The following is a 27,779-nucleotide window of genomic DNA, read 5'->3' as shown; positions in this document are numbered from 1 at the left end:
CATGAATTCATTTAAACTGTTCCTGTTTCGTCTGCTGAGAGTTCGATCTGGTTCCTATAGCTACCGAGACTGACCACAACCAGTGAACCAATAAAGACACTTAAACACTTAAAACGTTTATTTATCATTTTCATCTCTGTACACAAAACGTTGTATGATTTCTGAATGCTGCAGAATACGTTTGAATGAGTTTTAGTATAATCTGATGGAGAAAAAAAATGCAAAAGACCCGCTTGAAAATTACATTCTCTAAATGCTGAAGATTGACTAATCATAGTGAACACGGATGACCATCATCTACAACCAGGCAACAAGGCATCCAGGTCTCCTTCCAGCACAGAATTTGTATTTATTCAGCCGAGACCGACCAGCTATCGCTTTACAAGTGTCAAGATCAGTCAGCTCAGACATCTTTAGTTCTTAATCATTGGGATCATTACTTTGTCGATAATATTATGTATTAAAATATATATTGTTGAATGTTTTACTGTGGACTAGCATTGGGGTCACAAAGCAGGGATTGAATGACACATTGACGTTTGGGGGCGTCCTAAAAATATTGGGCTAAACCAATGTTAATATTTGGAACACGGATGTCAAGTCAAGTAAGATGAGTTATTTAAACCCTGCCACAAAGAGCACTAAAAGGACTCTTAGCTATAGTGCAGACAGAAAATAAGGTCAATGCAATCTGTCTGTACATTTGGCAAAATCATGGGTCAACCAGTAAATCTTCAGAACATCAGCGTGTTCAAGCAGGTGGAATTATGCAACAACAGCTGTACTACATCCATGTGTGTCTAAATGATTCACACAAGAGCTGTGCAGTTGCCGCAAAGTTTATATACTGGGAAGCCTAGGAGCTCATTCCTTAGCGACGGCACAAACAACTACAGTATGTTGTCAATAGATATAGCTATGCAGTGTGTTGAGTATTCTACAAAGCACGCGACTGGCTGAGGAGGGCAACAAACAGAACTCTAGTCATCTTCTGTGATCAAACTGTCATTACAACACATAGTTTATGACTGGGGCCTGGAATTCTGCCTGACCATGGCTCTGTATGACTCCCGGGTGGGTGGGGTCCTCTTGCAGTGGACGGTAGCCCTGACGAGCTAAAGCATGTCCAGGCTTGGTCCAGCCTAGTACTAACATACCTGAATCAACTAATCAACTAAGCATCAAAAGATATTGATGAGTTGAATCAGCTGTGAAAGTGCTGGGCTGGAACAAAAGCCTGCGTGCCTTATTGGTCTCCAGGACCAGGGTTGTTGACCACTGCTCTGTGGTGGTTGTGGTTGTCATGTGACGTGGTTGATGATGGGGACAGGTGGCCGGGGTTTTATTTGGAGAGGGTTTTCTCTGCCAGGTGTCTCTGCTGGCTCTGAGCATGCCTGTGACAAGAAAGAACAACAAAAAACAGCCTCGTTAAAGAATGCGTGAAAAATCCTCCTTAGATAAAACATTTTTAGAAAGGATGCAATGGTGACCTGTTTTCAGAAGAATGCCTTTTTAAACTGAGACGTTCCATGGCATTTGACCTCCAGAACGAACAGAGGCCTATTGTTATTTGTGTTAGTGGTGTCGCTGCTCAAGTGTGTGTTTATTAATACATGTATGTGTGTGTGCTTCTGTGGTCATAGTACTGGGTATGAAAGGGATCTCCACCTGGTCAGGTCCTCTACGTCCACCAGCATGGCGTCCTGCTCCACATGGAGCTCATCTCTCATCAGCAACAGCTGCACCAGCTCCTCATTCAGGCCTGCAACGTCATCCATTTTTCTTTTTTATCTTAACATCCTCATAGCACCAGAACAACAGAGTTATGATGGTGGTGATGAAGGCAGATTGTGTCTGCACGTAAGTGTGTTTAGTGTAGTGTTTGTGTGCCTGTGTGTTTATTGCCATGTGTGTGTGTAGTTTTTGCGTGCATGCGCGCGCGTGTGCTTGTGTGTACTCACTCTGTATTTGTGAGTGCAGATCGTTGGTGATGACCTGGAGCTGGCCCAAGCTCATGTCCCTCATGTCTCCCCTCCTCAGACTCCTCTTCATCAGACCCTCACTGATGTGGGGCAGGTGGGGCAGCTGCACACAGAGAGACACAGGGATAACGTTAGAACAATGTTAAACAGAAACCGGGGTCACAGTCATTAGTCAGCAGAGTCATGTTGATCTAATGTTGAAGAGAGAAATAAGGCAACTATATTTGGGCCTTTGGGGTTAGGGTTATTAGATGCAACCCACTGGGCACACACTGGTTGAATCAACTTTGTTTCAACGTAATTTGTCAACGTATTGTGACGTGGAATCAAAGTGGGAAATACATTGGATTTGAAAAAAGTAATCAACCAGCACTGTTTTCTTCTCATTTCAACCAGCGTTGTTAGGGTAAAACTTCAACTTAAATACATTGATTTAACCTGACTAAGAGGTTGTTACAGCAACGTAATTTCAACATAATCATCAGAACTATGTATGTGCTGAAATTGCGTTGAAATTCTACGTGTAAATGTAAAAATCTGGTTGAATGGTGGTTGAAATGATGTTGAATTTCATATTTAACTAGACATGTTTTATTTGACCTTGATAGTAAAACAGTATGCTTGAATCAACGTCATTGTTTCAACTTCGTCCCATCAACCGAAATAAAGAGGTATACTGCAATAAAATGAGACGCCCCAGTTCAATGATTCCCGCCTGAACAGCGACACCTACTGGTAGATGAGAGGTAATGCACTTCAGAGAGAACACGTCCACCATCCAGATACCTATCTCTATGTACGCTGCTTAACTTTGAGAAACAAACTGTGTACGTGTCAGCTGAGCTATCGCTGCAACACATTCAGACATTGATCAGATTGCACACTAATTTGTGTAGACTACCTGATAACGTTTAGTAGTTGAAAAGTAACCGCTATAGCTTTTCTTACACAAGCTGTATGTGAAAATACATTCGGAGTGAGGTTGGGTTTACGTCGGCTACATTGACATCTGATTTTCCCAAAGGACACCATTTAATGTGTGCTATCATTCTTCTATTGTTGATTGGGTCTTTGGAAGTTTAGAAGTAGTTACCATTAGCCCTATAAATAGGATGCCAAATGATTCATAATAAACCTTACCTTTGGACATTGTCTTGTATATATGTTATTCATAATGTAGCCTACAGTATATATACTATCCAAGCAGAAGATACTTCAAAAGCAAGATCTCCTTCAAATGTTGATATTTGGTTGCGTTCACAATTCAATATCCATTTTGTCCACAAATGTATGATTGATATGTTGGATTCACGTCTGTATCTCAACCAAAAAATCTAAGTAAAAAAAGAGCACTACACCAAATCTAACTTTAAATTCACTTCAAATAAAGTTTGATTCCATTGAGTCCTATTCTTCAACTTATATTTTTTGGTTGAGTTGGAGATCCAACATATTAATAACTTGTAGATTAAAGACAATATCCAAAGGTGAAGTGTATTATTATTATAATGAATTTGGCATCCTATTTATAGGGCTAATGGTAACTACTTCTAAACTTCCAAAGATCCAATCAACTATAGAAGAATGATAGTATACATCTCTACACATTGAAATGATGGTGTCCTTTGTTGGGCAAATCAGCTGCCCATGTAGCCAACATAAACCCAACCTCACTCTGAATTTACTTTCACATACAGCTTGTGCAAGAAAAGTAGAAAAGTGATTTAGGTAGTCTACACAAATGGGTATGGAAGCTGATCAATATTTTTTTATGTGTTGACATGATAGCTCAGCTGAAAAGAACAGGGTACATACTGTAATGTAGCCATCTGGATGGTAGACTTGTTCTCACTGAAGTGAATTAACCCTCTTTATACCAGTAGGAGTCACTGTTCAGGCAGGAATCATTGGACTATGGCTTCACATTTTAGTTCAATATACCTCTTTATTTAGGTTGATGGCATGACGTTGATTCAAACATACCATTTTATAACCAACACTGAAATAAGGTCAAATAAAATCTGATTAATCAAACAAAAAATGTGATATAATTTCAACCACCCAGTATACACCACATGACCAAAAGTATGTGGACATCTCATTCCACAATCATGAGTATTAATTTGGAGTTGGTCCCCCTTTGCTGCTATAATAGTCTCCTCTCTTCTGGGAAGGCTTTCCGCTAGATGTTGGAACATTGCTGCGGGGACTTTCTTCCATTCAGCCACAAGAGCATTAGTGAGGTTGGGCGATAAGGTCTGGCTTGCAGTCGGTGTTCCAATTCATCCCAAAGGTGTTCGATGCGGTTGAGGTCAGGGCTCTGTGCACGCCAGTCAAGTTCTTCCACACCAATCTCAACAAACCATTTCTGTATGGACCTCGCTTTGTGCACGGGGGCATTGTCATGAGGAAACAGGAGAGGGCCTTCCCCAAACTGTTGCCACAAAGTTGGAAGCACAGAATCGTCTAGAATGTCACTGTATGCCGTAACATTAAGATTTCCCTTCACTGGAACAATGGGGCCTAGCCCGAACCATGAAAAACAGCCCCAGACCATTATTCCTCCTCCACCAAATGTTACAATTGGCACTATGTTTTTGGGCAGGTAGTGTTCTCCTGGCATCCGCCAAACTCAGATTCGTCTGTCGGACTGCCAGATGGTGAAGCGTGATTCATCAATCCAGAGAACACGTTTCCACTGCTCCAGAGTCCAATGGCGGCGAGCTTTACACCACTCCAGCCGACGCTTGGCATTGCGTATGATGATCTTAGGCTTGTATGTGGCTGCTCGGCCATGGAAACCCATTTCATGAAGCTCCCAACGAACAGTTCTTGTGCTGACGTTGCTTCCAGAGGCAGTTTGGAACTCAGTAGTGAGTTCCAAACCGAGGACAGGACAGATTATTTCAGCACTCGGCAGTCCCGTTCTGTGAGCTTGTGTGGCCTACCACTTCGCGGCTGAGACGTTGTTGTTCCTAACCGTTTCCACTTCACAATAACAGCACTTACAGTTGACCGGGGAAGCTCTAACAGGGCAGAAATTTGACGAAACTGACTTGTTTGAACTGTGACATCCTATCCAGGCTGTGATTGGGAGTCCCATAGGGCGGCGCACAATTGGCCCAGTGTCGTCCGAATTTTGCCGGGGTAGTCCGTCATTGTAAATAAGAATTTGTTCTTAACTGACTTGCCTCATTAAATAAAGGTTAAAAAAAAATGTATTGAAAAAATGAGGGTGCCACGTTAAAAGTCACTGAGCTCTTTAGTAGGGCCATTCTACTGCCAATGTTTGTCTATGGATATCGCATGGCTGTGTGCTCTATTTTATACACAGCAACGGGTGTGGGTGAAATAGCCTAATACACTAATTTGAAGGGGTGTCTACATACTTTTGTATATATAGTGTATATTCTTTGTAATATATATTTCAACCACCCAATCCTATATGTTTTGTATAGGATGAAAAATATGTTATATTTTTTCTATGTGTAATTGATATAACAACATGTTAGTCAGGTTAAGTCAATGTATTTACGTTTAAGTTTTACCCTCATTTCAATGTTAACAACGGTGGTTGAAATGAGATGAAAACAGTACTGGTTATTATTTTGTATATTTTGCACGTTGATTCCACGTCACAATACGTTGACAAATCACATTGAAACAAAGTTGATTCAACCAGTGTGTGCCAGGTGGGAAATTACTCAACCCTTTCATTTATCCTGTTCATAGAGCAGTTTTTTTTAGACCTGGGTGAGTTAAATGCCCATCTCCCCACCATTGCTTGTTTAGGTACTGACACATACATCTACAGTTCAGTAGTACTCCAGTCAGGGGGGGAATTGCTTGGTCTGATCACAATGTTTGTATAGTTGTATTTACAACTCATTCACCACAATCTCTGGGGCGGGGAAAATATAAAAATGACATGTAACAAAGTTAGCTCCCAATTTCTCAGAAGTACTAAAGTACTTTTGCTTGTTCCAAAAAAAGCACTGTTTAATTCCAGTAAATAACTGAGTCTAATGGACGCATTGTCCCACCCTGGCTACCTGTCAGGCCTCTTGCACATAAACACAGACACGCACACATTGCGGATGGAGCAGAACCCAAGCCGGATGCCATATCCTACATATCTTTGCTTACAATCACAATATGAGTAACCTGCTTAATTGCCTACACATACAGTAACTGAAAACGTTCTGAAGTACATGTTTTTTTTCCATCACTCTGGGCTTCAGATTACACAGGTCACCAAGTCCTCAAATGCCACAGGAACTCGCGACAATCCAACCTTCAAATGGTAGAAGTGGCTGAATTTCACTCTCTGTACCAGGAAATATGACATAGTAGCAGAAGTCTCAGTGTTCTCCTTGTTCAACTGAAAGTTGTATCAGCCCACATTAAAAAATACTGTAATATACTATGGTATAAATACTGTAGTATTACTATATTTATATACTATAGTATTTGCTGTAGTGTTTTGCACAAGATTTTTGCGGACATGACTGTAGTATACTGTAGTATTTACTGTAGTGTTTTTGCAGACATTACTGGAGTATACTGTAATATCTACTCTAGTGTTTGTGGGTGGGGTACATGCAAATTAAATACTGTATTATTACTATAGTTAAAAAACTGTCGTGTTTTTCTGGACACTACAGTGTTTTTGTGTACATCATTTTTTTGCGCATTAATACTGTAGTATTTACTATAGTATTCTACAGTATCCAAAAAAATGATATACTACAAATTATCGAAGGATACTACAGTGTGTAGTATAGTATTCTCCAGTATACTACAAAATGATATAGTCAGTACTACATGATCGAGGGATGCTACAGTGTGTAGTATAGTATTCTACAGTATAGTACAAAATGATATAGTCAGCACTACATGATCGAGGGATACTACAGTGTGTAGTATAGTATTCTACAATATACTATACAATTCTATAGTAAGTACAACACATGATCAAGAGATACTACAGTGCAGAGTATAGTATTCTACAGTATACTACAGTTTACTACAGACTACACTTTTTACACATTTTACTCAAATACTCAAATCAAAATCAAATCAAATCAAATGTTATTTGTCTAATGTGCTGAATACAACAGATAAGCATTACAGTGAAATGCTTACTTACAAGCCCTTAACCAACAATGCAGTTTTAAGAAAAGTAAGTGTTAAGTAAAAAATAGATAAGTGTGCGGGGGCACAGGTTAGTCAAGGTAATTGAGGTAATATGTGCATGTAGGTAGAGTTAAAGTGACTATGCATAGATAATTAACAGAGAGTAGCAGCAGCATAAAAGAGGGGGGGGGGGGGCAAACTTAATAATGGTGTTGGAGTCGTGCCTGGCCATGCAGTCATGAGTGAACATGGAGTACAGGAGGGGACTGAGCACGCACCCCTGAGGGGCCCCCATGTTGGGGATCAGCGTGACGGATGTGTTGTTACCTACCCTTACCACCTGGGGGCGGCCCGTCAGGAAGTCCAGGATCCAGTTGCAGAGGGAGGTGTTTAGTCCCAGGGTCCTTAGCTTAGTGATGAGCTTTGAGCTACTTCTAGTAAGTTGAACTCAAAGTCAATGAAAAGTCCTTATTACTTATAATGTTTATGTGGTAATGACATTTTTTGTTGATAAGTTACACCAACTGATAAGTCACACCAAATATGGTAACAAATTCACTTTTTTCCCAGCATGCTCTACTGCAGGTTTATTTTTTGGGATTGTTTTAAATATTGGTGTTTTTGCATGTACATTGAGTGATTGATTAATCTTATGCTACACAAAGGGCCTCAGATCACACAGGTCATCAAGTTCTCAAAGGCCTCTGGAACACCGACAATCCAACCATGAACTGGCAGAAAGAAGCGGCTGAATTTTACTCTCTGTACCAGGAAATATGACATAGTAGCAGAAGTCTCAGTGTTCTCATTGTTCAACTGAAAGTTGTATCAGCCCACATGAAAAAAATACTGTAATATACTATGGTATAAATACTGTAGTATTACTATATTTATATACTATAGTATTCACTGTAGTGTTTAGCGCAAGATTTTTGCGGACATGACTGTAGTATACTGGTCCTCACACTGTTCCTAATCTTGGCAGTCATCATGAATATGCAAGCCAGCATAATGTGACATGCACATAGAGTTGCAAAATTCAAGTATATTTCCCAGGTTTTCCAGACATCCCAGTTGGATGATTCCTGGAAATATTTCACTAGGATTTTTTTGAAAATCTGGGAATATTTGGAAAGTTACTGGAATTTTGTAACCCTACTTGCAGGCCTGATGTGGCCTGTGAACCATGAGTTATAGGCACCTGTATCTTGTAAAGCTAGGCCTCAAAATAAGGCCTTATGAGATATATAATGTATTGTCATAAAGCGTTTCCTTAAATTGATGACATTGGCCTAGGAATTCACTTGGTGAAGGCCACAGTACTGAAAATGAACAAATCCAAAAACCATGTCTCTGTCACTAACAAATACAGCCATAGGTGGTCATTTTACAATTCACTCGAAAAGGCAAGGCACACTGGGAAATTATTTAGGAGGCGTGGCTTAGTGGGGGGCGTTACTACATTTTTTCAAGCCGATACAACTCAAATCTGGACCTCATACAGAGTGACTATTGGTTTGAGTAATGATGACTACAAAATCACTTTAAGTAACTGTACTCATATTAAGTGCAACAGGTTTCCTCAAAAGTTGTGAGTAATGACAGCACATTGGGTTTTACAGTGTACTATAATATTCTACAGTAAATTGTGGGATTTTTTTCACGTGGGAGTTTCATATTAACCAACGTCTGTATTGGTGCATGTATACGTAATTCAGAATGACTATGTAATCTTGAGACTCAAAAGAAGAATTTGCTTCTTCGCCATTAGGGCTTTTTAGCCACTGCTTTTGACGTCAAACTGTAAACGGAAATGTAATGCTATTCATTTTGTACAATTCCCTTGCATCTAAGATGTAACTTGCTTTCGCATCTTGCAACTGTAATGCATGTCCCCAGAATAATTCTGTCTAAAATGTGTTACTTCGATCACACCATGGCCTCAAAGTCTCCTCACTCTCCAGCCAAGTCAACTTATCAGAAATGACGAGTCTACAACACACACACACACACACACACACTGACCAGGTCGGCGACGGGCGAGCGGCGGTGGAGCTGGATCTGTCGCTCTACCTCCACTTGCATGCGGGCCATGGGGCGAGCCAATGCCAGCGCCACCCTGGCCTCCTCCTGGAGCCGCCGCTGCACCCGCCAGAAGCCACAGTCCTCTAGGGGTTCCGAGTCCTCCTCGCCCGTGTCCCGGTCCGACAGCGACGAACTCTGCTTACTCTGGATAAACACACATGCACCCCAGAGTCATTATACAGAATCAGAGATGGTAACGTATGATCACGCACGTCACCTATACATACATACTTCGAAGTCATCATCCACACAAGCACATTGGTGTAAGAGTATGCTCACACACACACATTCCACAGTCAATATGCTTATTTTTATCCCGTTAAGTCAAGTTCAAATGTATCGCTTGTGTGAACGAATGGGGAGATCACACACAAACTCACACACACACACATTTACATCTATAGCGTGTACCACGGGTGACAGCGGCGTATCCAGGCTGGTCTCTGTCTTACTGTCCTCGGCATCGCTGTCCTTGTCACTGCTGCTGTCATTGACAAAACACACCTGCAGGTTCACACCACTCGGAGGACTGAGAGAGAGAGAAAGAGAGGGAGAGAGGGAGGGAGGGGGGAGAGAGAGAGTATGATAAAGTTACGACCTTAGAAAAGAGGGAGCGGACAGACAGAAAAAGGGAGGAAGGGGGAGAGAGAATGGCTAAATTCCACACTGACCCGTATAACCCTATATCCTTATGCATTTCCTGTAGAAAGGATTGAGTAGGTATATTCATATTCTCAAGGTGGACCACTGATATATATACATTAGGTCGAATGTTCACCATGTTGCTTTCACCTTTCCAATCCTTTTAGATCTACACAAAGCCCCTAAGGGTAGCGGCTAGTGGTCAATTTGGAATTGAATTGAGCAAATGTGAAAGGGGGAGGGGGAAAAAATGCCTTCATTTCACTGTCCTTCACGGATCTTAGATCTGGGGGCCCCAGACTGGGTCTTCATTTCATTCCAGAGAGTTGCTTTCAAAAAAATCATGAAAGGTGGAACTATTGCTTTTACATCAACCCAGTCATCTCAAATCCACACAGGAGAGTGAAAGAGGGCAGAAGGGATCATGTGGGGTGTTTGGGCATTGTGTTGTTTCATTTGCTCACACCATGCCATCACTGTTATAAGTAACAGATTAGGTCAAGGGTTACGAAACCCGGCTCAATAAGGCTCCCTCCTCAATAGATTAAACAAGCAACCACAAAAGGTTCATTGAAACAACCAAATGCACAACATGAAATAATAATTGGAACCATTGACAGCACAGGGGGCTGGTGAGGGGGTGACGGCTCATAATAATGGCTGGAATGGATTGAATGGAATAGTATCAAACACGTCACTCCATTCCAGCCATTATTATGAGCCTGTCGTCCCCAATTAAGGTGCCACCAGCCATGTATGGCCACAGTGATGACAGTCTCTTGGCCACAGTGATGACAACGAGTCACGAGTTAACTACTCTCTGTCACCTTCAGTGAGCCTGACTTTTATGTAATCTTAACAGCTCATGCTAAACCTCATTCATTCAAGCTCCAACAAAACATGTAGTGAGGAACCACACCCAACCCCCCAAATGCCTGTTCACATTGGAATTTCCAACTTACAATGTACTGGTAGGTGCACTTTGACCTTCACTAAGGGTCACGTGACACAACATCCAATAGGAGCAGTGGATATCAAAAGCCAACACTTCCTCATTTCCAGTGGCTGGATCACAGACAGATGAGCACTTCCCTAAAATGGACTGACAAGGGGCGGTCCCCTTGAATTTGAATGAAATCCGAGCTATTTTACAGGAAAAGAGCAAGGTGTAGGCACTCACGTTCACTCGTCAGAGAGACTTGCCGTTTCTGAGGGATTTGGTTCACCTAGTCTCTATACTCGTGCATTTAGGGAACCTACAGTGTGTGGTTGTAATATGTTCTTGTATGGTTTTTGGGTGTGTGGGCTTAGTGGTTATGTGTGAATGCTCAGTATAATAGTCTGTGACATTTGTGTCATTTGAAGTGACAGTTCATTGTGTGTGTGTGTGTGTGTGTGTGTGTGTGTGTGTGTGTGTGTGTGTGTGTGTGTGTGTGTGTGTGTGTGTGTGTGTGCGTGTGCGTGTGCGTGTGTGCGTGTGTGTGTGTGTGTGCATTAGTGGTTTCATTATGCTATGAGCTGATGAGTATTTCTAAGTCAGTGTGCAAGTACATTCCGTGCATGTGTTGTAAATGTGTTACGTCTGCATGCTTTCCCATTCAGCCATTTTAAGTAAGTGACTCTTGTCTTGCACTGAAGAATTAAGTTCTTGTGTTACTGGCTGAAAGACTGAGAAAACAATGTAGCTAGCTTTCCCTCTGTCTCTCTCTCTCTCTCTACACATTTCTCTCCCAACACTTTCTTGTCTCCCCCTGTGGGATTTTCTCTGCTTCAATACCTAAATGAGTCATTTCATGGGGCTCCTAAAAGTGAGAGCATCTACTGCTCCCAGACCCGATCCCAAATTTCCCCCTATCCTCTAGGCTCATGTGGAGATTGAAGTGGTTAAGACAGGTATAGACACACTGAACAAAAATATCAACACAACATGTCAAGTGCTGGTCCCCATGAGCTGAAATCCCAGAAATGTTCCATACGCACAAAAAGCTTATTTCTCTCAAATTTGGTGCACAATTTTTACATGCCTGTTAGTAAGCATTTCTCCTTTACAAAAATAATCCATCCGCCTGACAGGTGTGGCATATCAAGAAGCTGATTAAACAGCATGATTATTACACAGGTGTACCTTGTGCTGGGGACAATAAAAGGCCATTCTAAAATTTGCGATTTTGTCACACAACACAATGCCACAGATGCCTCAAGTTGCAGGATCGTCTGAGACCAGCCACCCGGACAGCTGATGAAACTGTGGGTTTGCACAACCGAATAATTTCTGCACAAACTGTCAGAAACCGTCTCAGGGAAGCTGATCTACGTGCTCGTCATCCTCACCAGGGTCTTGACCTGACTGCAGTTCGGCGTTGTAACCAACTTCATTGGGAAAATGCTCACCTTTGATGGTCACTGGCATGCTAGAGAAGCGTGCTCTTCATGGATGAATCTCAGTTTCAACTGTACCGGGCAGATGGCGTCGTGTGGACGAGTGGTTTGCTGATGTCAACGTTGTGAACAGAGTGCCCCATGGTGGCGGTGGGGTTATGGTACGGGCAGGCATAAGCTACGGACAACGAACACAATTGCATTTTATCGATGGCAATTTGAATGCACAGAGATACCGTGGACGAGATCTTGAGGCCCATTGTCGTGCCATTCATCCACCACCATCGCCTCATGTTTCAGCATGATAATGCATGGCCCCATGTCCTAAGGAGCTGTACACAATTCCTGGAAGCTGAAAATGTCCCAGTTCTACCATGGTCTGCATACTCACCAGACATGTCACCCATTGAGCATGTTTAGGATTCTCTGGATTGACATGTACGACAGCGTGTTTCAGTTCCCGCCAATATCCAGCATATTCACCCTGCCTTTGAAGAGGAGTGGGACAATATTCCACAGGTCACAATCAACAGCCTGATCAACTCCATGCAAAGGAGATGTGTCACGCTGCATGAGGCAAATGGTGGAAAACTGACTGGTTACTGACTGGTTTTCTGATCCACACCCCTACTTTTTTTTGGGGGGGGGGGGGGGGGGGGTGTATGTGACCAACAGATGCATATCTATATTCCCAATCATGTGAAAACCATAGATTAGGGCCTAATGAATTCATTTAAAGTGACTGATTTCCTTAAATGTACTGTAACTCAGTAAAATCTAGGAATTTTTGCATGTTGCGTTTATATTTTTGCTCGGTGTAATTTGGTAGTAAATCCACCTTGCCTGCCTGTTGGCTAGATGTAATACTCACCAATCCCACATGGTTTATATTTGAGTACTCTCTATTCAAGGATGAGTCTCTCCCTAAAGACGCTGATCTGAGCCGGTCTGCGTTTGACAGGGGATAAGCTAATCCTAGACCTGTGCCTAGCTCTTTTCAATTAGAAAGTATGTCAAATACTCACTGCGCTGTACAGCACCACATCCTCTAGTGGTGGAAAGGGTGCTGTACAACTGACTCTCAACGTTTGTATAATGATGCTTTTATAACCCACCGGGCGGGAAGGCCGTTCTTGCCGCAGCTGTTGTAGATGACTGGCTCCTCGTCGTCATAGAAACTGCCAAGAGCCAGCTTCTGCCTGATGGACTCTCTGTCATTCCTCTGGGCCTGGTGGAGGTAGAGCCATATAGAACAGATCAATACTCCAATAATACTCCAATATAATACCACAACAGTACAACAATAAACCTGCAGTAAAAACCCTGATGATAAAGATGGATTTTTCCATGTATTGGCTTCTTTAAGAGACACAGCAAACTAAGAGGATTGGACCACATTAAACTATTCGGAGCAAGTGAAATAGAACGAGAGAGAGAAATGAAAATATATGACGCACGCTCCTGCTTAAAGCAAAGCAATAGGGGGATGTAGAATTGGAGCATGGTCACACAAGCACACAAAGAGAAGAGATGAGTGGAGAAATGGAGAAGGAGGGATGGATGGAGCGTGGCAATGGAATCTGAGTTCATGCTGGAGGTGAAATCACTGTTGACTCAATGAGCCGCGAAGAGAAGGGAAAGAGCTAAGCACGCCAGGAGGAACACACACACACACACACACACACACACACACACACACACACACACACACACACACACACACACACACACACACACACACACACACACACACACACACACACACACACACACACACACACACACACACACACACACACACACACAAATGAATGCATCACACATACACTTATCACACAAATACCATATCATACACATACCGCATACACATCACATATAGCACAATATACCATACACCACTAATAGGATCACACTTGAACGTATAAAAATACTCCATCCATGCCAAACTTTCACCCCACATAGATCAAAGACCTTTTGTAGATGGAGAGAAGGGCACCCATATGTATTTTTAGAAACACGCCACATAAATAGACACACGTCCCTCCTATTCACTATTGTAGCCTAGTCGTCAACAGTGAGAGGCGGAGCGATAAAGAAACACTCATCGAGGTCGCCATCAATAGCCTTCAGTAGACAGGCTGCCTATTGTGAGGTCATCAATAATGTCCGTCAACACCAGAGAATCAGGAATTTGAGTCATTTGATAGGATCTCTGTGATCAACACACACTCACTGGACATTTTGAAGGGCCAGTAAATGTCCAGTCGCCTCGCATTGATTTCATCTCATCTTTCCTCTCCTCTCTTCTATTTCCTGCTTCCCATCTTCCTCTCCTGACTATTCATTCTATTATCCACCCCTCTCTCTATTTCTCTTTTTTTTTCCTCTCTACCCACTATATCCAAAGCGCATTTTGTCCTGGGCAGGTTGTTTATGACATATAGCTTTTAGGTTGACATACTATCTTCTCTAAGACCTGCTCCTGCAACCATATAGAAAGAGAACCAAAGAAAATGCATCGTGTTACAGTAAACGTGATTTTCCTTTCCAGTTTTTCCACACAAATGTTATATTTAGAGTCCATTACTGGGCCCACATCCCTCAGGCCTACTAGTAGTGTGTGCTGTATCACATGCGCATCCACACACACACACACACACACACACACACACACACACACACACACACACACACACACACAAACCAATTTAGACTCTATCCACACTTTCTCCTGCCCACTCGTAGACTGTGCCAACACATGCACTCTTACATCACTGCAACACACAAACATCACAATAAATACATACTCCTCTCAAATCTATTATACATTGCCCATACCACACATAAGCACTCACAAACACAGAAATACAACAACACACACACAAACACACACATGAACACGCACATGCACCAACATAGAAACAAACAGAACACAGATGGGCTGTGATGTAACGTCATAAATCACAGATGGACACTTCCATTGTAAAGGAAGCAACCAACATTCCACCCACTCTAGTCTCCTCCCACTGGAGACCGTGCCAGGTACTATCCTACTGGGTAGTTAGACCATCTACACACACAGCCAGGTAATGTCCTACTGGGTAGTTAGACCATCTACACACACAGCCAGGTACTGTCCTACTGGGTAGTTAGACCATCTACACACACAGCCAGGTACTGTCCTACTGGGTAGTTAGACCATCTACACACACAGCCAGGTACTGTCCTACTGGGTAGTTAGACCATCTACACACACAGCCAGGTACATGTCCTACTGGGTAGTTAGACCATCTACACACACAGCCAGGTACTGTCCTACTGGGTAGTTAGACCATCTACACACACAGCCAGGTACTGTCCTACTGGGTAGTTAGACCATCTACACACACAGCCAGGTACTGTCCTACTGGGTAGTTAGACCATCTACACACACAGCCAGGTACTGTCCTACTGGGTAGTTAGACCATCTACACACACAGCCAGGTACTATCCTACTGGGTAGTTAGACCATCTACACACACAGCCAGGTACTGTCCTACTGGGTAGTTAGACCATCTACACACACAGCCAGGTACTGTCCTACTGGGTAGTTAGACCATCTACACACACAGCCAGGTACTGTCCTACTGGGTAGTTAGACCATCTACACACACAGCCAGGTACTATCCTACTGGGTAGTTAGACCATCTACACACACAGCCAGGTACTGTCCTACTGGGTAGTTAGACCATCTACACACACAGCCAGGTACTGTCCTACTGGGTAGTTAGACCATCTACACACACAGCCAGGTACTGTCCTACTTGGTAGTTAGACCATCTACACACACAGCCAGGTACTATCCTACTGGGTAGTTAGACCATCTACACACACAGCCAGGTACTATCCTACTGGGTAGTTAGACCATCTATACTCACAGCCAGGTACTGTCCTACTGGGTAGTTAGACCATCTACACACACAGCCAGGTACTGTCCTACTGGGTAGTTAGACCATCTATACTCACAGCCAGGTACTGTCCTACTGGGTACTTAGACCATCTACACACACAGCCAGGTACTGTCCTACTGGGTAGTTAGACCATCTACACACGCAGCCAGGTACTATCCTACTGGGTAGTTAGACCATCTATACTCACAGCCAGGTACTGTCCTACTGGGTAGTTAGACCATCTACACACACAGCCAGGTACTATCCTACTGGGTAGTTAGACCATCTACACACACAGCCAGGTACTGTCCTACTGGGTAGTTAGACCATCTACACACACAGCCAGGTACTGTCCTACTGGGTAGTTAGACCATCTACACACACAGCCAGGTACTATCCTACTGGGTAGTTAGACCATCTATACTCACAGCCAGGTACTGTCCTACTGGGTAGTTAGACCATCTACACACACAGCCAGGTACTGTCCTACTGGGTAGTTAGACCATCTATACTCACAGCCAGGTACTATCCTACTAGGTAGTTAGACCATCTACACATGCAGCCAGGTACTATCCTACTGGGTAGTTAGACCATCTACACACACAGCCAGGTACTATCCTACTGGGTAGTTAGACCATCTACACACACAGCCAGGTACTATCCTACTGGGTAGTTAGACCATCTACACACGCAGCCAGGTACTATCCTACTGGGTAGTTAGACCATCTACACACACAGCCAGGTACTATCCTACTGGGTAGTTAGACCATCTACACACACAGCCAGGTACTATCCTACTGGATAGTTACACCATCTATACACACAGCCAGGTACTATCCTACTGGGTAGTTAGACCATCTACACACACAGCCAGGTACTGTCCTACTGGGTAGTTAGACCATCTACACACACAGCCAGGTACTGTCCTACTGGGTAGTTAGACCATCTACACACGCAGCCAGGTACTATCCTACTGGGTAGTTAGACCATCTACACACACAGCCAGGTACTATCCTACTGGGTAGTTAGACCATCTACACACACAGCCAGGTACTATCCTACTGGGTAGTTAGACCATCTACACACACAGCCAGGTACTATCCTACTGGGTAGTTAGACCATCTACACACGCAGCCAGGTACTATCCTACTGGGTAGTTAGACCATATAGCCCATATGAAACATAAACAGCACACACTGTATGATGTTTTAAGTATATGCTATGTATTACTGAACTGTAAAAAGCATGGCATAAGCCTACTCTTAAACAAACTCTCATGCGATGTGCAATGTGTTCACACCCACCTAGGAGAAACAGCACCTATGCATAAATGCACACCAAAAGAAGCATACAGACTAGAAATGTACACACACACACAGGATGGCACAGCAAAAACTACAGGCTAATGTATGTAGTCGCAAATACACACACAATCAGGTCAAATATATACACGGACACGCCCTCACATGATAAATTCACACACGTACACATAACCCACACATTGACGTAACATACCTATATTAACCTAACACATACGCTATTTGAATGCATGGTATACATTATACTAGAACCAAACACACACCTGGTAGACACGTTTCTCCTGGTGCACCATCCTTCAGCACATTGTACATGCAGCAGCGCTACCCTTCCCTACACTGCAGTGAGCCAGACCCAGGAGAACCACTCATATACCACAGCTAAACGCAGAAGAACGTGGGAGGGAGGAGGGAGGAGAGAAGGAGGGAGGGGGATGGATGAATGGATGGAGGGAGGGAGGAAGGAAGGAAGGAAGGAAGGAAGGAAGGAAGGAAGGAAGGAAGGAAGGAAGGAAGGAAGGAAGGAAGGAAGGAAGGAAGGAAGGAAGGAAGGAAGGAAGGAAGGAAGGAAGGAAGGAAGGAAGGAAGGAAGGAAGGAAGGAAGGAAGGAAGGGTCTGCGCAGCTGATGGAAAGACATGGGTGCTCTCCACTACTCTCCTCCTGGTGACTGTTAGCATGGCTGCAGCTTCCCAGACCTATCTGCTCCTCCATCTCTCTCTTTCTCTGTATCCTCCATTTTTTTCATATCTCTTTCTTCATATTTCTCTATCTCCGTCTCCCTGTCTCTCCGTTCCGCCATGGGAACAACATGATTGATGGAGCGCGAAAGGGATGGGATGATGAAGAAATGTGAAGGAAGAAATTCAAGGAGAGATTTTGAGATAGATAGAGAATTAGGATGGGAGTGAATGAGAGGTGGAGAGACTAAATGTAACCTGCATTTACCAGATTGAAATGATATTCAGGATATTATGCAAAGAGCAAGACTATTATATAATGTGGAGTATCATCTGTTCCACTGGAGGCAAAACAGTGAAAGGAGAGCTGACCAGGATGTTGACAAACCTAACATTCACCAGTGGAGACTCCTCAGAGGAGAAAGGGGAGGACCATCCTCCTCAGTGGATACATTTTTTTTTAAATAGTAAAACATTGAAAAATGGATCCTTTTTAGATAAAACTATACTAAATATATTCACGTCACCAAATAATTTATTAAAACACACTGTTTTGCAATGAAGGTCTACAGTAGCATCAACAGCACTCTGTAGGGTAGCACCATGGTGTAGCTGGAGGACAGCTAGCTTCCATCCTCCTCTTGGTACATTGACTTCGATACAAAACATAGGAGGCTCTTGGTTCTCACCCCCTTCCATAGACTTACACAGTAATTATGACAACTTCCCGGAGGACGTCCTCCAACTTATCAGAGCTCCTGCATTATGAACTGACACTGTCCACCCAATCATAGGATCAGAGAATGAATATAGTACTGAAAGCATAAGCTAAAGTTAGCTAGCACTGCAGTGCTCCTTCATTTCTTCAAAAATGAAGGAGAAGCAAGAGAGCGTAAGAGAGAGAGTGAGATTTAGCCTTTTTTATTCACTTTCAGTTTCACTTACTTAGCTAGCAAATGCAGCTGGCTAGTTTAGTTACTCAAACACCTGGCTGAAACAGAGGGATGCTATGTTAGCTAGCTGGCTATGACTATCCAACACAACACCGGAACTCTTCCAAGTCAAGTTAAGCTTTTGGTTTTATTAATTTATTGCCACCGGGGCCCGCCGGTGTAACTGCTTACTGACTATACACTGTAACGTTACTTAATGGTTGTTAGTTCTATTAGCTATGTTGACTATGGCGTTACTTTAGCTAATATGGTGACAACTATGTAGGCTGTGTGTAGCGGTTATGATATGGTTTGGCTTGGAAAGGTTTTTTCGCCTGGTCACATACAGCTGATGTGTTGAGCATTGAAATCCACAAACGAAGGGAAAAGGTGAGAGGAGGAGAGTGCATTCTGTTGAAAAACATTTCTTAAACGGAAGCAAATGAAATGGGGATAAAAATACCTGAATTTGTCCAAAAGAAACTTGTTTGTTACTGTTGGACTAATGATTACACCCTACATAAGCTAGATGAAGGCAAGAATGTGCAAGGTGGTATTGAATGTGTCACTGTCTGTCCATGTGTCACTGTCTGTCATCTCAAATTTTTCTCTCGACCTGTGCACCTACGTCTTAAACTTTCATTCATAGGCTAGGTTGCAGCAACCCCATGATGGGTATAGGGGAAATTCAAGTAGTAGCCTAAAACTATCGACGTTACATTGAACTGGGTGAATGGAATAAGAATGACAGTCATCCAACATGCTGTAATAGAAATAAGGCCATGCTCATAAAAAATATATAATCCTCCCTCAACATAAACATGACTGACCGCCACTGACATTCACCTAATGCCATGTTTGTGTACGTGTTTGTAAATGTGTGGTTTTTTGTGTACACTTTGTTTTTTTTCCTCCTGGAAGATTGTTCCTCTCTTTTGACCATCAGTCCAAGTGTGGTGAGTCATAAGACACAGAGAAGGCACACTCACACATACACATACACACGCACATAGGCACACTCACACATACCACACGCACATAGGCACACTCACACATACACACGCACATAGGCACACTCACACATACACACGCACACTTCACACATACACATACACACGCACATAGGCACACTCACACATACACACGCACACTCACACATACACACGCACATAGGCACACTCACACATACACACGCATATAGGCACACTCACACATACACACGCACACTCACACACGCACATAGGCACACTCACACATACACACGCACATAGGCACACATACACACGCACATAGGCACACTCACACATACACACGCACATAGGCACACTCACACATACACACGCACACTCACACACGCACATAGGCACACTCACACATACACACGCACATAGGCACACATACACATGCACATAGGCACACTCACACATACACACGCACATAGGCACACATACACACGCACATAGGCACACTCACACATACACACGCACATAGGCACACTCACACATACACACGCACATAGGCACACTCACACATACACACGCACACTCACACATACACACGCACTTGGCTCTCAGGGTGCTACTGTGTCACCATGCAGCAGTGGCTCACTGTGGCTGATTAAACTAACTAAAACCTTTTGAGTCATCCTACGTCATTTCCCTTAATGTATTATACTGTGGCTATAAAATGAATAGAGAGGAAATCCTTAGTCCACAGGGTACCATTAAAAACCAGTGACTGTAGCTGGAAATGTCCCAACTCTCTGTAATGGTCCACTGATTGGTCAAATCATGGATTGGTTTCGAGCTAATTGCTTACTCTAATTGCTTACTGTCATTGGCTGGCTGAGGTATGTTCAGTGTTGGAGTGGAAGGGTAAAAAAAAAAAAATAGCACTATCCAGTTGACTATCGCTGAACAACACGCAGACACATCTACAATTACACACACACAGAGAGAGAGAGAGAGAGAGAGAGAGAGAGAGAGAGCAGAGGAGAGAGCAGAGAGAGAGAGAGAGAGAGCAGAGAGAGAGAGAGAGAGAGGGGAGAGAGAGACGAGAGCGAGAGCGCAGAGAGGAGAGAGAGAGAGCAGAGAGAGAGAGAGAGAGAGCGCAGAGAGAGAGAGAGAGAGAGCAGAGAGAGAGAGAGAGAGCGCAGAGAGAGAGAGAGAGAGAGAGAGAGAGAGCAGAGCAGAGAGAGAGAGAGAGGGCAGAGAGAGAGAGAGAGAGAGAGAGAGCGCAGAGAGAGAGAGAGAGGAGAGAGAGAGCGCAGAGAGAGAGCAGAGAGAGAGAGAGAGAGAGAGAGAGAGAGAGAGCGCAGAGAGAGAGCGCAGAGAGAGAGAGAGAGAGAGAGAGAGAGAGAGAGCAGAGAGAGAGAGAGAGAGAGAGAGAGAGAGAGAGAGAGCGCGAGAGAAAAAGAGAGAGTGAAAAAGAGAGCAAGAGAGAGATAGAGAGAGAGAGAGAGCACTTACAGTAATGTCGAATGATCTGCTTTTGTTCTCCTTTGACAGTCAGCCTCAGCCAGAGGAAGGAGAATGTGCTGCAGCTCCTCAGTCCAACTCAGGCTGTTAACCGTCCTGCCTCCGACTTTTCCTCTTCTTCCTTCTTTTCCTCCATCACATGCGTCTTCGTCGCACTTGCTCACCCACCACGGGTCTATGGCCTCCTTCTTGTTGCGTTTTCTTCCCTCCTCGTCCTGCTCATTCACATCCATGTCAAAGTCCTCCTGCGTTAGATGACCGGGCCTATGGAAAGAGCCTGGTTCAAGGATGGGGGAGGGGATGAATTATTGGTCGGGCCCAGAGGCGGGGATAGAGGTCAGTTCTTATCTCCATCCTTTCCTCTATTTTCCTGAGAGTAAGAGGATAAAGATGAATAAAGGAGTGTTTTTAGTGTGCACGTGCATGTCCACGTTCGCAACACGGCACAGGTTTACGTTGCACCACTCACAAATATGCCCTGATACGTGAATACATCCAATGTGATGTCGAGAAACAAAAGCGCTCAGGATATTCATTGGATCATTATGTGAACATCTTTTCAGAGTGATGGACAGATATGGAGTAGCTATATCTATGTAGGATCTGCTATAGCAGCGTTACTGAAAGAGAACAGTCAGTAAACCATCAAATTATCATGTGAGTATCATGGAACCATATAATGTAATTCTGACATGTCATCTAATCACACACCACAGGAGGTTGGTGGCACCTTAATTGGGGAGGACAGGCTCATGGTAATGGCTGGAGCAGAATTAGTGGAATGGTGTCAAATACATCAATGCCATTCCATTTGCTCCATTCCAGCCATTATTATGAGCTGTCCTCCCCTCAGCAGCCTCCACTCTCACTCATGCCACAAAAACATGAACAAATGGCGCTTACAGTCATTGCAGAGACACACTTGCTTCTCAAGAGACTAGCGATCAAAATGCCAACCCACATCGAGGGACAGTGATGAGCCGAGAGTCAAACCATTTAACCATGAGGAAAAGACCACTAGTGGACAGGGAGAGATGTACAGTAGTGATCGCCCAAGGATGGCACTCCTCTCCAGCCTCCGTGGTGGATCTCTAGAGCGGGTGACTCAAAAGCCCTATGGCACCTAAACAGCTGACATTCAAGACTTTCAAGTAAAGACACGTGAAGACAAGAAAACCATGTTTCATGGTTCTTGTGATTCAATTTCAGGGATGAAAACACAGCAATGTGGGACTGTGTGTATGAGCGTGTGCTCTGTAGTGAGTAGGATCTGAAAATATATAGTGGTGGACAGAATGGGGTGAACGAAGGAAGAGGGGCCTCCATGGAGTCAAACAGTATCATCAGGAGTGAAATGTTAGAACTGGAGGAGACATTGAAAGCAAAGAAGACCCCACTATGTATATAGAGGGGAAAAATGTGGAATTTAAGTGAAGGAAGAGGGAAACGACCAACCGGGTATAGACCCAGGTCATTAGAGTGACACATACATTGGAGGTCCAAAATGATTGACTCCATTTTATTGAACCTTTATTTAACTAGGCAAGTCAGTTAAGAAGAAATTTGATACTGTTCCACTGATTCCGCTCCAGCCGTGTGTGTGTGTGTGTGTGTGTGTGTGTGTGTGTGTGTGTGTGTGTGGGTGTGTGTGTGTGTGTGTGTGTGTGTGTGTGTGTGGTGTGTGTGTGTGTGTGTGTGTGTGTGGGGCGTGCGTGCGCGTGCGCGTGTGTCAGCCGGTGACTGTCAAGCAAAAAATTGCCGGTCTTACGGTAATTGAAAGTTAATTAAGATAAACACATTTAGCATCTCCTGGCTTCCACGCATAGACTACAAGTCACTGATGCAGACCTTTGGAACATCATCATTTAAAAAAGATATAATGCATTTGTTTAATATAGCCTACACAATCACAATGAATCCAATATTTATTTTAGACAGGTCAAAAGAAATATGATATGAAGAAAATGTAGTCTATTTCAGAAGAACAGAATAGTTAGGCCCTGATCTGGCTATGCCATATGGCTGCTCATTTAGCAGACTAAATGTTCTTAGAATTCCGTGGCATTATTTTATATTATTTTATAATATGAAGAATACAATTGAACATAGCTGAATAAAATACACAGAACAAAAAATATAAACACAAGATGTAAAGATAAAAGATCCCAGAAATGTTTCATATGCACAGAAAGCTTATTTATCTCAAATTGTGTGCACACATTTCTTTACATCTCTGTTAGTAAGCATGTCTCCTTTGCCAAGAGAATCCATCCATCTGACAGGTGTGGCATATCAAGAAGCTGATTAAACAGCATGATCATTACACAGGTGCACCTTGTGCTGGGGACAATAAAAGGCCCCTTCTCACAGCACAATGCCACAGATGTCTCAAGTTTTGAGGGAGCGTGCAATAGACACGCTGTCTGCAGCAATGTCCACCAGAGCTGCTGGAAGATAATTTAATGTTAATTTCTCTACAATAAACCGCCTCCAACATCGTTTTAGAGAATTTGGCAGTATGTCCAACCGGCGAGTGGTTTGCTGATGTCAACGTTGTGAACAGAGTGCCCCGCGGTGGCGGTGGGGTTATGGTATGGACAGGCATAAGCTACGGACAACGAACACAATTGCATTTTATCGATGGCAATTTGAATGCAAAAAGATACCATGACGAGATTCTGAGGCCCATTGTCATGCCATTCATCCGCTGCCATCACCTCATGTTTCAGCATGATAATGCACAGCCCCATGTCACAAGGATCTGTACACAATTCCTGGAAGCTGAAAATGTCTCAGTTCTTCCATGGCCTGCATACTCACTAGACATGTTATCGACTGAGCATGTTTGGGATTCTATGCACCGACGTGTACGACAGCATGTTCCAGTTTCCGCCAATATCCAGCAACTTTGCACAGCCATTGAAGAGGAGTGGGACAACATTCCACAGGCCACAATCCACAGCCTGATCAACTCTATGCGAAAGAGATGTGTCGCGCTGCATGTGGCAAATGGTGGTCACACCAGATACTGACTGGTTTTCTGATCCACGCCCCTACGTTTTTTTAAGGTAAAGTATCTATGACTAACAGATCCATATCTGTATTCCCAGTCAAGTGAAATCCATAGATTAGGGCCTAATTCATTTATATCAATTGACTGATTTCATTATGTGAACTGTAACTCAGTAAAATCTTTTACATTTTTGCATGTTGCGTTTATATTTTTATTCAGTATAAAAAGGTTATTTTCTCGAAACAATTTGAGGGAATGCGCACAATGCGGCTATTCTGTGTTGAGCGGTTAACAACGAAACAGGTCCTCCTATATGTTTCATTTAGAGTTATTTGTTGAACTTTAGTTGTGATGCAAACGTTGGGCTATATGTTTAGATGTTTAATACATTGTAAGGCTGCATGATGCGACTCTAATAATGATTTGAAAAAAGTGAAAGGCATGAGCTCTGCTTTGTTTGTTGCGCAGGCTGTACACACTTCATCAGTCTCTCATTCACAATTTGACAAGCACTTGATAATGACTTGAATTTCACGGTGACATCCCCTTTGTGGCCGTAATGTCTCCTAAAAACATCCATGCCTTTTGCGGCCAGCTGCCGTTGTGCCCTTGGACTGGACATAATAATTATAAATCCCTTCTCTCGGCTTCAAAGCACCTCTGACTCACATGACTCTCTAAGATATCTCAGTTCTTATTAGCAAATGCCCGTCATGTGACCGGGTCTTTCTCACAGCCATGAATCCATTAGCGGGAAAACACCACTCTCAAAAGTGACCGTAAATGCGATTATGCATGTAAGGCTTTATTATAAAGGGGGCATTGTTATGGTGAAAATTTCTTCCCCAAACTTGAAACTCATGTACCGCCTATGTATGCCAGTTAGGCTCTACACCAGTTGTAAAGCGGATTAATGTGCTTAATTTTAACAGTTATTTGGCCACTTTAGTTGTGATACAAACATATAGGCCGATGGGCTAGGTTCCATGAGGTGTGCAACTATAATTTGAAAATTTGCAAGAAAAAGGCATGCGCTGTTTCTTCCTTACTGCACACAAGCTGAGCATCATTCCCAAGTGATAATACATAAGTGATAGGATAACATTGTCACCCATAAGACTATTATATATAAAAATGTCCATTTGTGAAATTTGTTGGATTTAGAATGTACCATTATCATGAACCTGTCTCGAAACTGGGGCAGGGGGAAAAAATACGTCATCTATGCACTTACAGTTGAAGTCGGAAGTTTACATACACCTAAGCCAAATACATTCAAACTCAGTTTTTCACAATTCCTGACATTTAATCCTACTAAAAATTCCCTGTCTTAGCTCACCACCTTATTTAAGTGTCAGAATAAGAGTAGAGAGAAGGATTTATTTCAGCTTTTATTTCTTTCATCACATTCCCAGTGGGTCAGAAGTTTACATTCACTCAATTAGTATTTGGTAGCATTGCCTTTAAATTGTTTAACTTGGGTCAAACATTTTCGGTGGCCTTCCACAAGCTGGTGTAACTGAGTCAGGTTTGTAGGCCTCCTTGCTCGCACACGCTTTTTCAGTTCTGCCCACAAATGTTCTATAGAATTGAGGTCAGGGCTTTGTGATGGCCACTCCAATACCTTGACTTTGTTGTCCTTAAGCCATTTTGCCACAACTTTGGAAGTATGCTTGGGGTCATTGTCCATTTGGAAGACCCATTTGCGACCAAGCTTTAACTTCCTGAACGATGTCTTTCGATGTTGCATCAATATTTCCACATCATTTTTCTTCCTCATGATGCCATCTATTTTGTGAAGTGCACCAGGCCCTCCTGCAGCAAAGCACCCCCACAACATGATGCTGCCACCCCCGTGCTTCACGGATGGGATGGTGTTCTTCCTCTTGCAAGCCTCCCCCTTTTTCCTCCAAACATAACGATGGTCATTATGGACAAACAGTTCTATTTTTGTTTAATCAGACGAGGACATTTCTCCAAAAAGTATGATCTTTGTCCCCATGTGCAGTTGCAAACCCTAGTCTGGCTTTTTTATGGCGGTTTTGGAGCAGTGGCTTCTTCCTTGCTGAGCGGCCTTTCAGGTTATGTCAATATAGGACTCATTTTACTGTGGATATAGATACTTTTGTACCTGTTTTCTCCAACATCTTCACAAGGTCCTTTGTTGTTGTTTTTGGATTGATTTGCACTTTTCGCACCAAAGTACGTTCATCTCTAGGAGACAGAACGCGTCTCTTTCCTGAGCGGTATGGCGGCTGCGTGTTTATACTTGCGTATTATAGTTTGTACAGATGAACGTGGTACCTTCAGGCATTTGGAAATTGCTCCCAAGGATGAACCAGACTTGTGGAGGTCTACAATTTTTTTTCTGAGGTCTTGGCCGATTTATTTAGATTTTCCCATGATGTCAAGCAAAGAGGCACTGAGTTTGAAGGTAGGCCTTGAAATACATCCACAGGTACACCCCCCAATTGACTCAAATGATGTCAATTAGCCTATCAGAAGCTTCTAAAGCCATGACATCATTTTCTGGAATTTTCCAAGCTGTTTAAAGGCACAGTCAACTTAGTGTATCTAAACTTCTGACCCACTGGAATTGTGATACAGTGAATTATAAGTGAAATAATCTGTCTGTAAACAATTGTTGGAAAAATTACTTGTGTCATGCACAAAGTAGATGTCCTAACCGACTTGCCAAAACTATAGTTTGTTAACAAGTGGTTGAAAAACGAGTTTTAATGACTCCAACCTAAGTGTATGTAAACTTCCGACTTCAACTGTTAATAGCGAATGGAGGACGCTTTTCCCATGGTTCATTTTCATGCCAGCCAGGTAGGCTAAACTCCTGCTGTAAAGAGAAGCAATGTGCTTAATATTAGGAAAGTTGAGAAATAAATATAGTAGCCTATGGAAAGCTGATGGGAAATAGCTTTTTTAATAGAAGCCATCAAAACTCTGTTTTCTCACACAATTGCATAGCCTATAGAAATGTTGCACAACATGAGCTCATGGGCTCTCATTAAGTATTTAAATAGATTTTCAATTACATTTGTATTGATGTCAGAGTGATTAGAGAGACAATAGAGTGCTGAGTACCTGGCAGTTAGCAAGTTTGGTAGGCTACTAATGACAATCAGCAGCATCAGAGCTTGGAGAAGCCTAGTTACCGTGACTAAACGGTCACGTGTAATTTGACTGCAGTCATAACTT

The 27,779-nt window shown here is 43.0% G+C and overlaps 1 protein-coding gene across 2 annotated transcripts; it reads right to left on the bottom strand.

Annotated features, from left to right (window-relative positions):
• Positions 1-493: 493 nt before the first annotated feature.
• Positions 494-17,845, bottom strand: LOC106568927 (schwannomin-interacting protein 1). Of its 2 annotated transcripts, none has more exons than XM_014139764.3 (7): positions 17,736-17,845; positions 13,340-13,452; positions 9,600-9,732; positions 9,144-9,347; positions 1,962-2,085; positions 1,669-1,762; positions 494-1,394 (listed from the first exon to the last, which is right to left on the bottom strand). In XM_014139764.3, exons 1-7 carry the CDS (start codon positions 17,763-17,765, stop codon positions 1,343-1,345), a joined length of 750 nt encoding a protein of 249 aa, XP_013995239.2. In that variant the 5' UTR covers positions 17,766-17,845; the 3' UTR covers positions 494-1,342. The 2 variants fall into 2 exon arrangements, with proteins under 2 accessions (XP_013995239.2, XP_013995240.2); XM_014139765.3 differs by having other exon boundaries at positions 9,615-9,732.
• Positions 17,846-27,779: the final 9,934 nt, after the last annotated feature.

This window comes from Salmo salar, chromosome 14 (assembly GCF_965601325.2).
Source record: "Salmo salar chromosome 14, fSalSal1, whole genome shotgun sequence".
Taxonomy (NCBI): Eukaryota; Metazoa; Chordata; class Actinopteri; order Salmoniformes; family Salmonidae; genus Salmo; species Salmo salar.
This window is presented reverse-complemented; position numbering and strand designations above follow the sequence as displayed.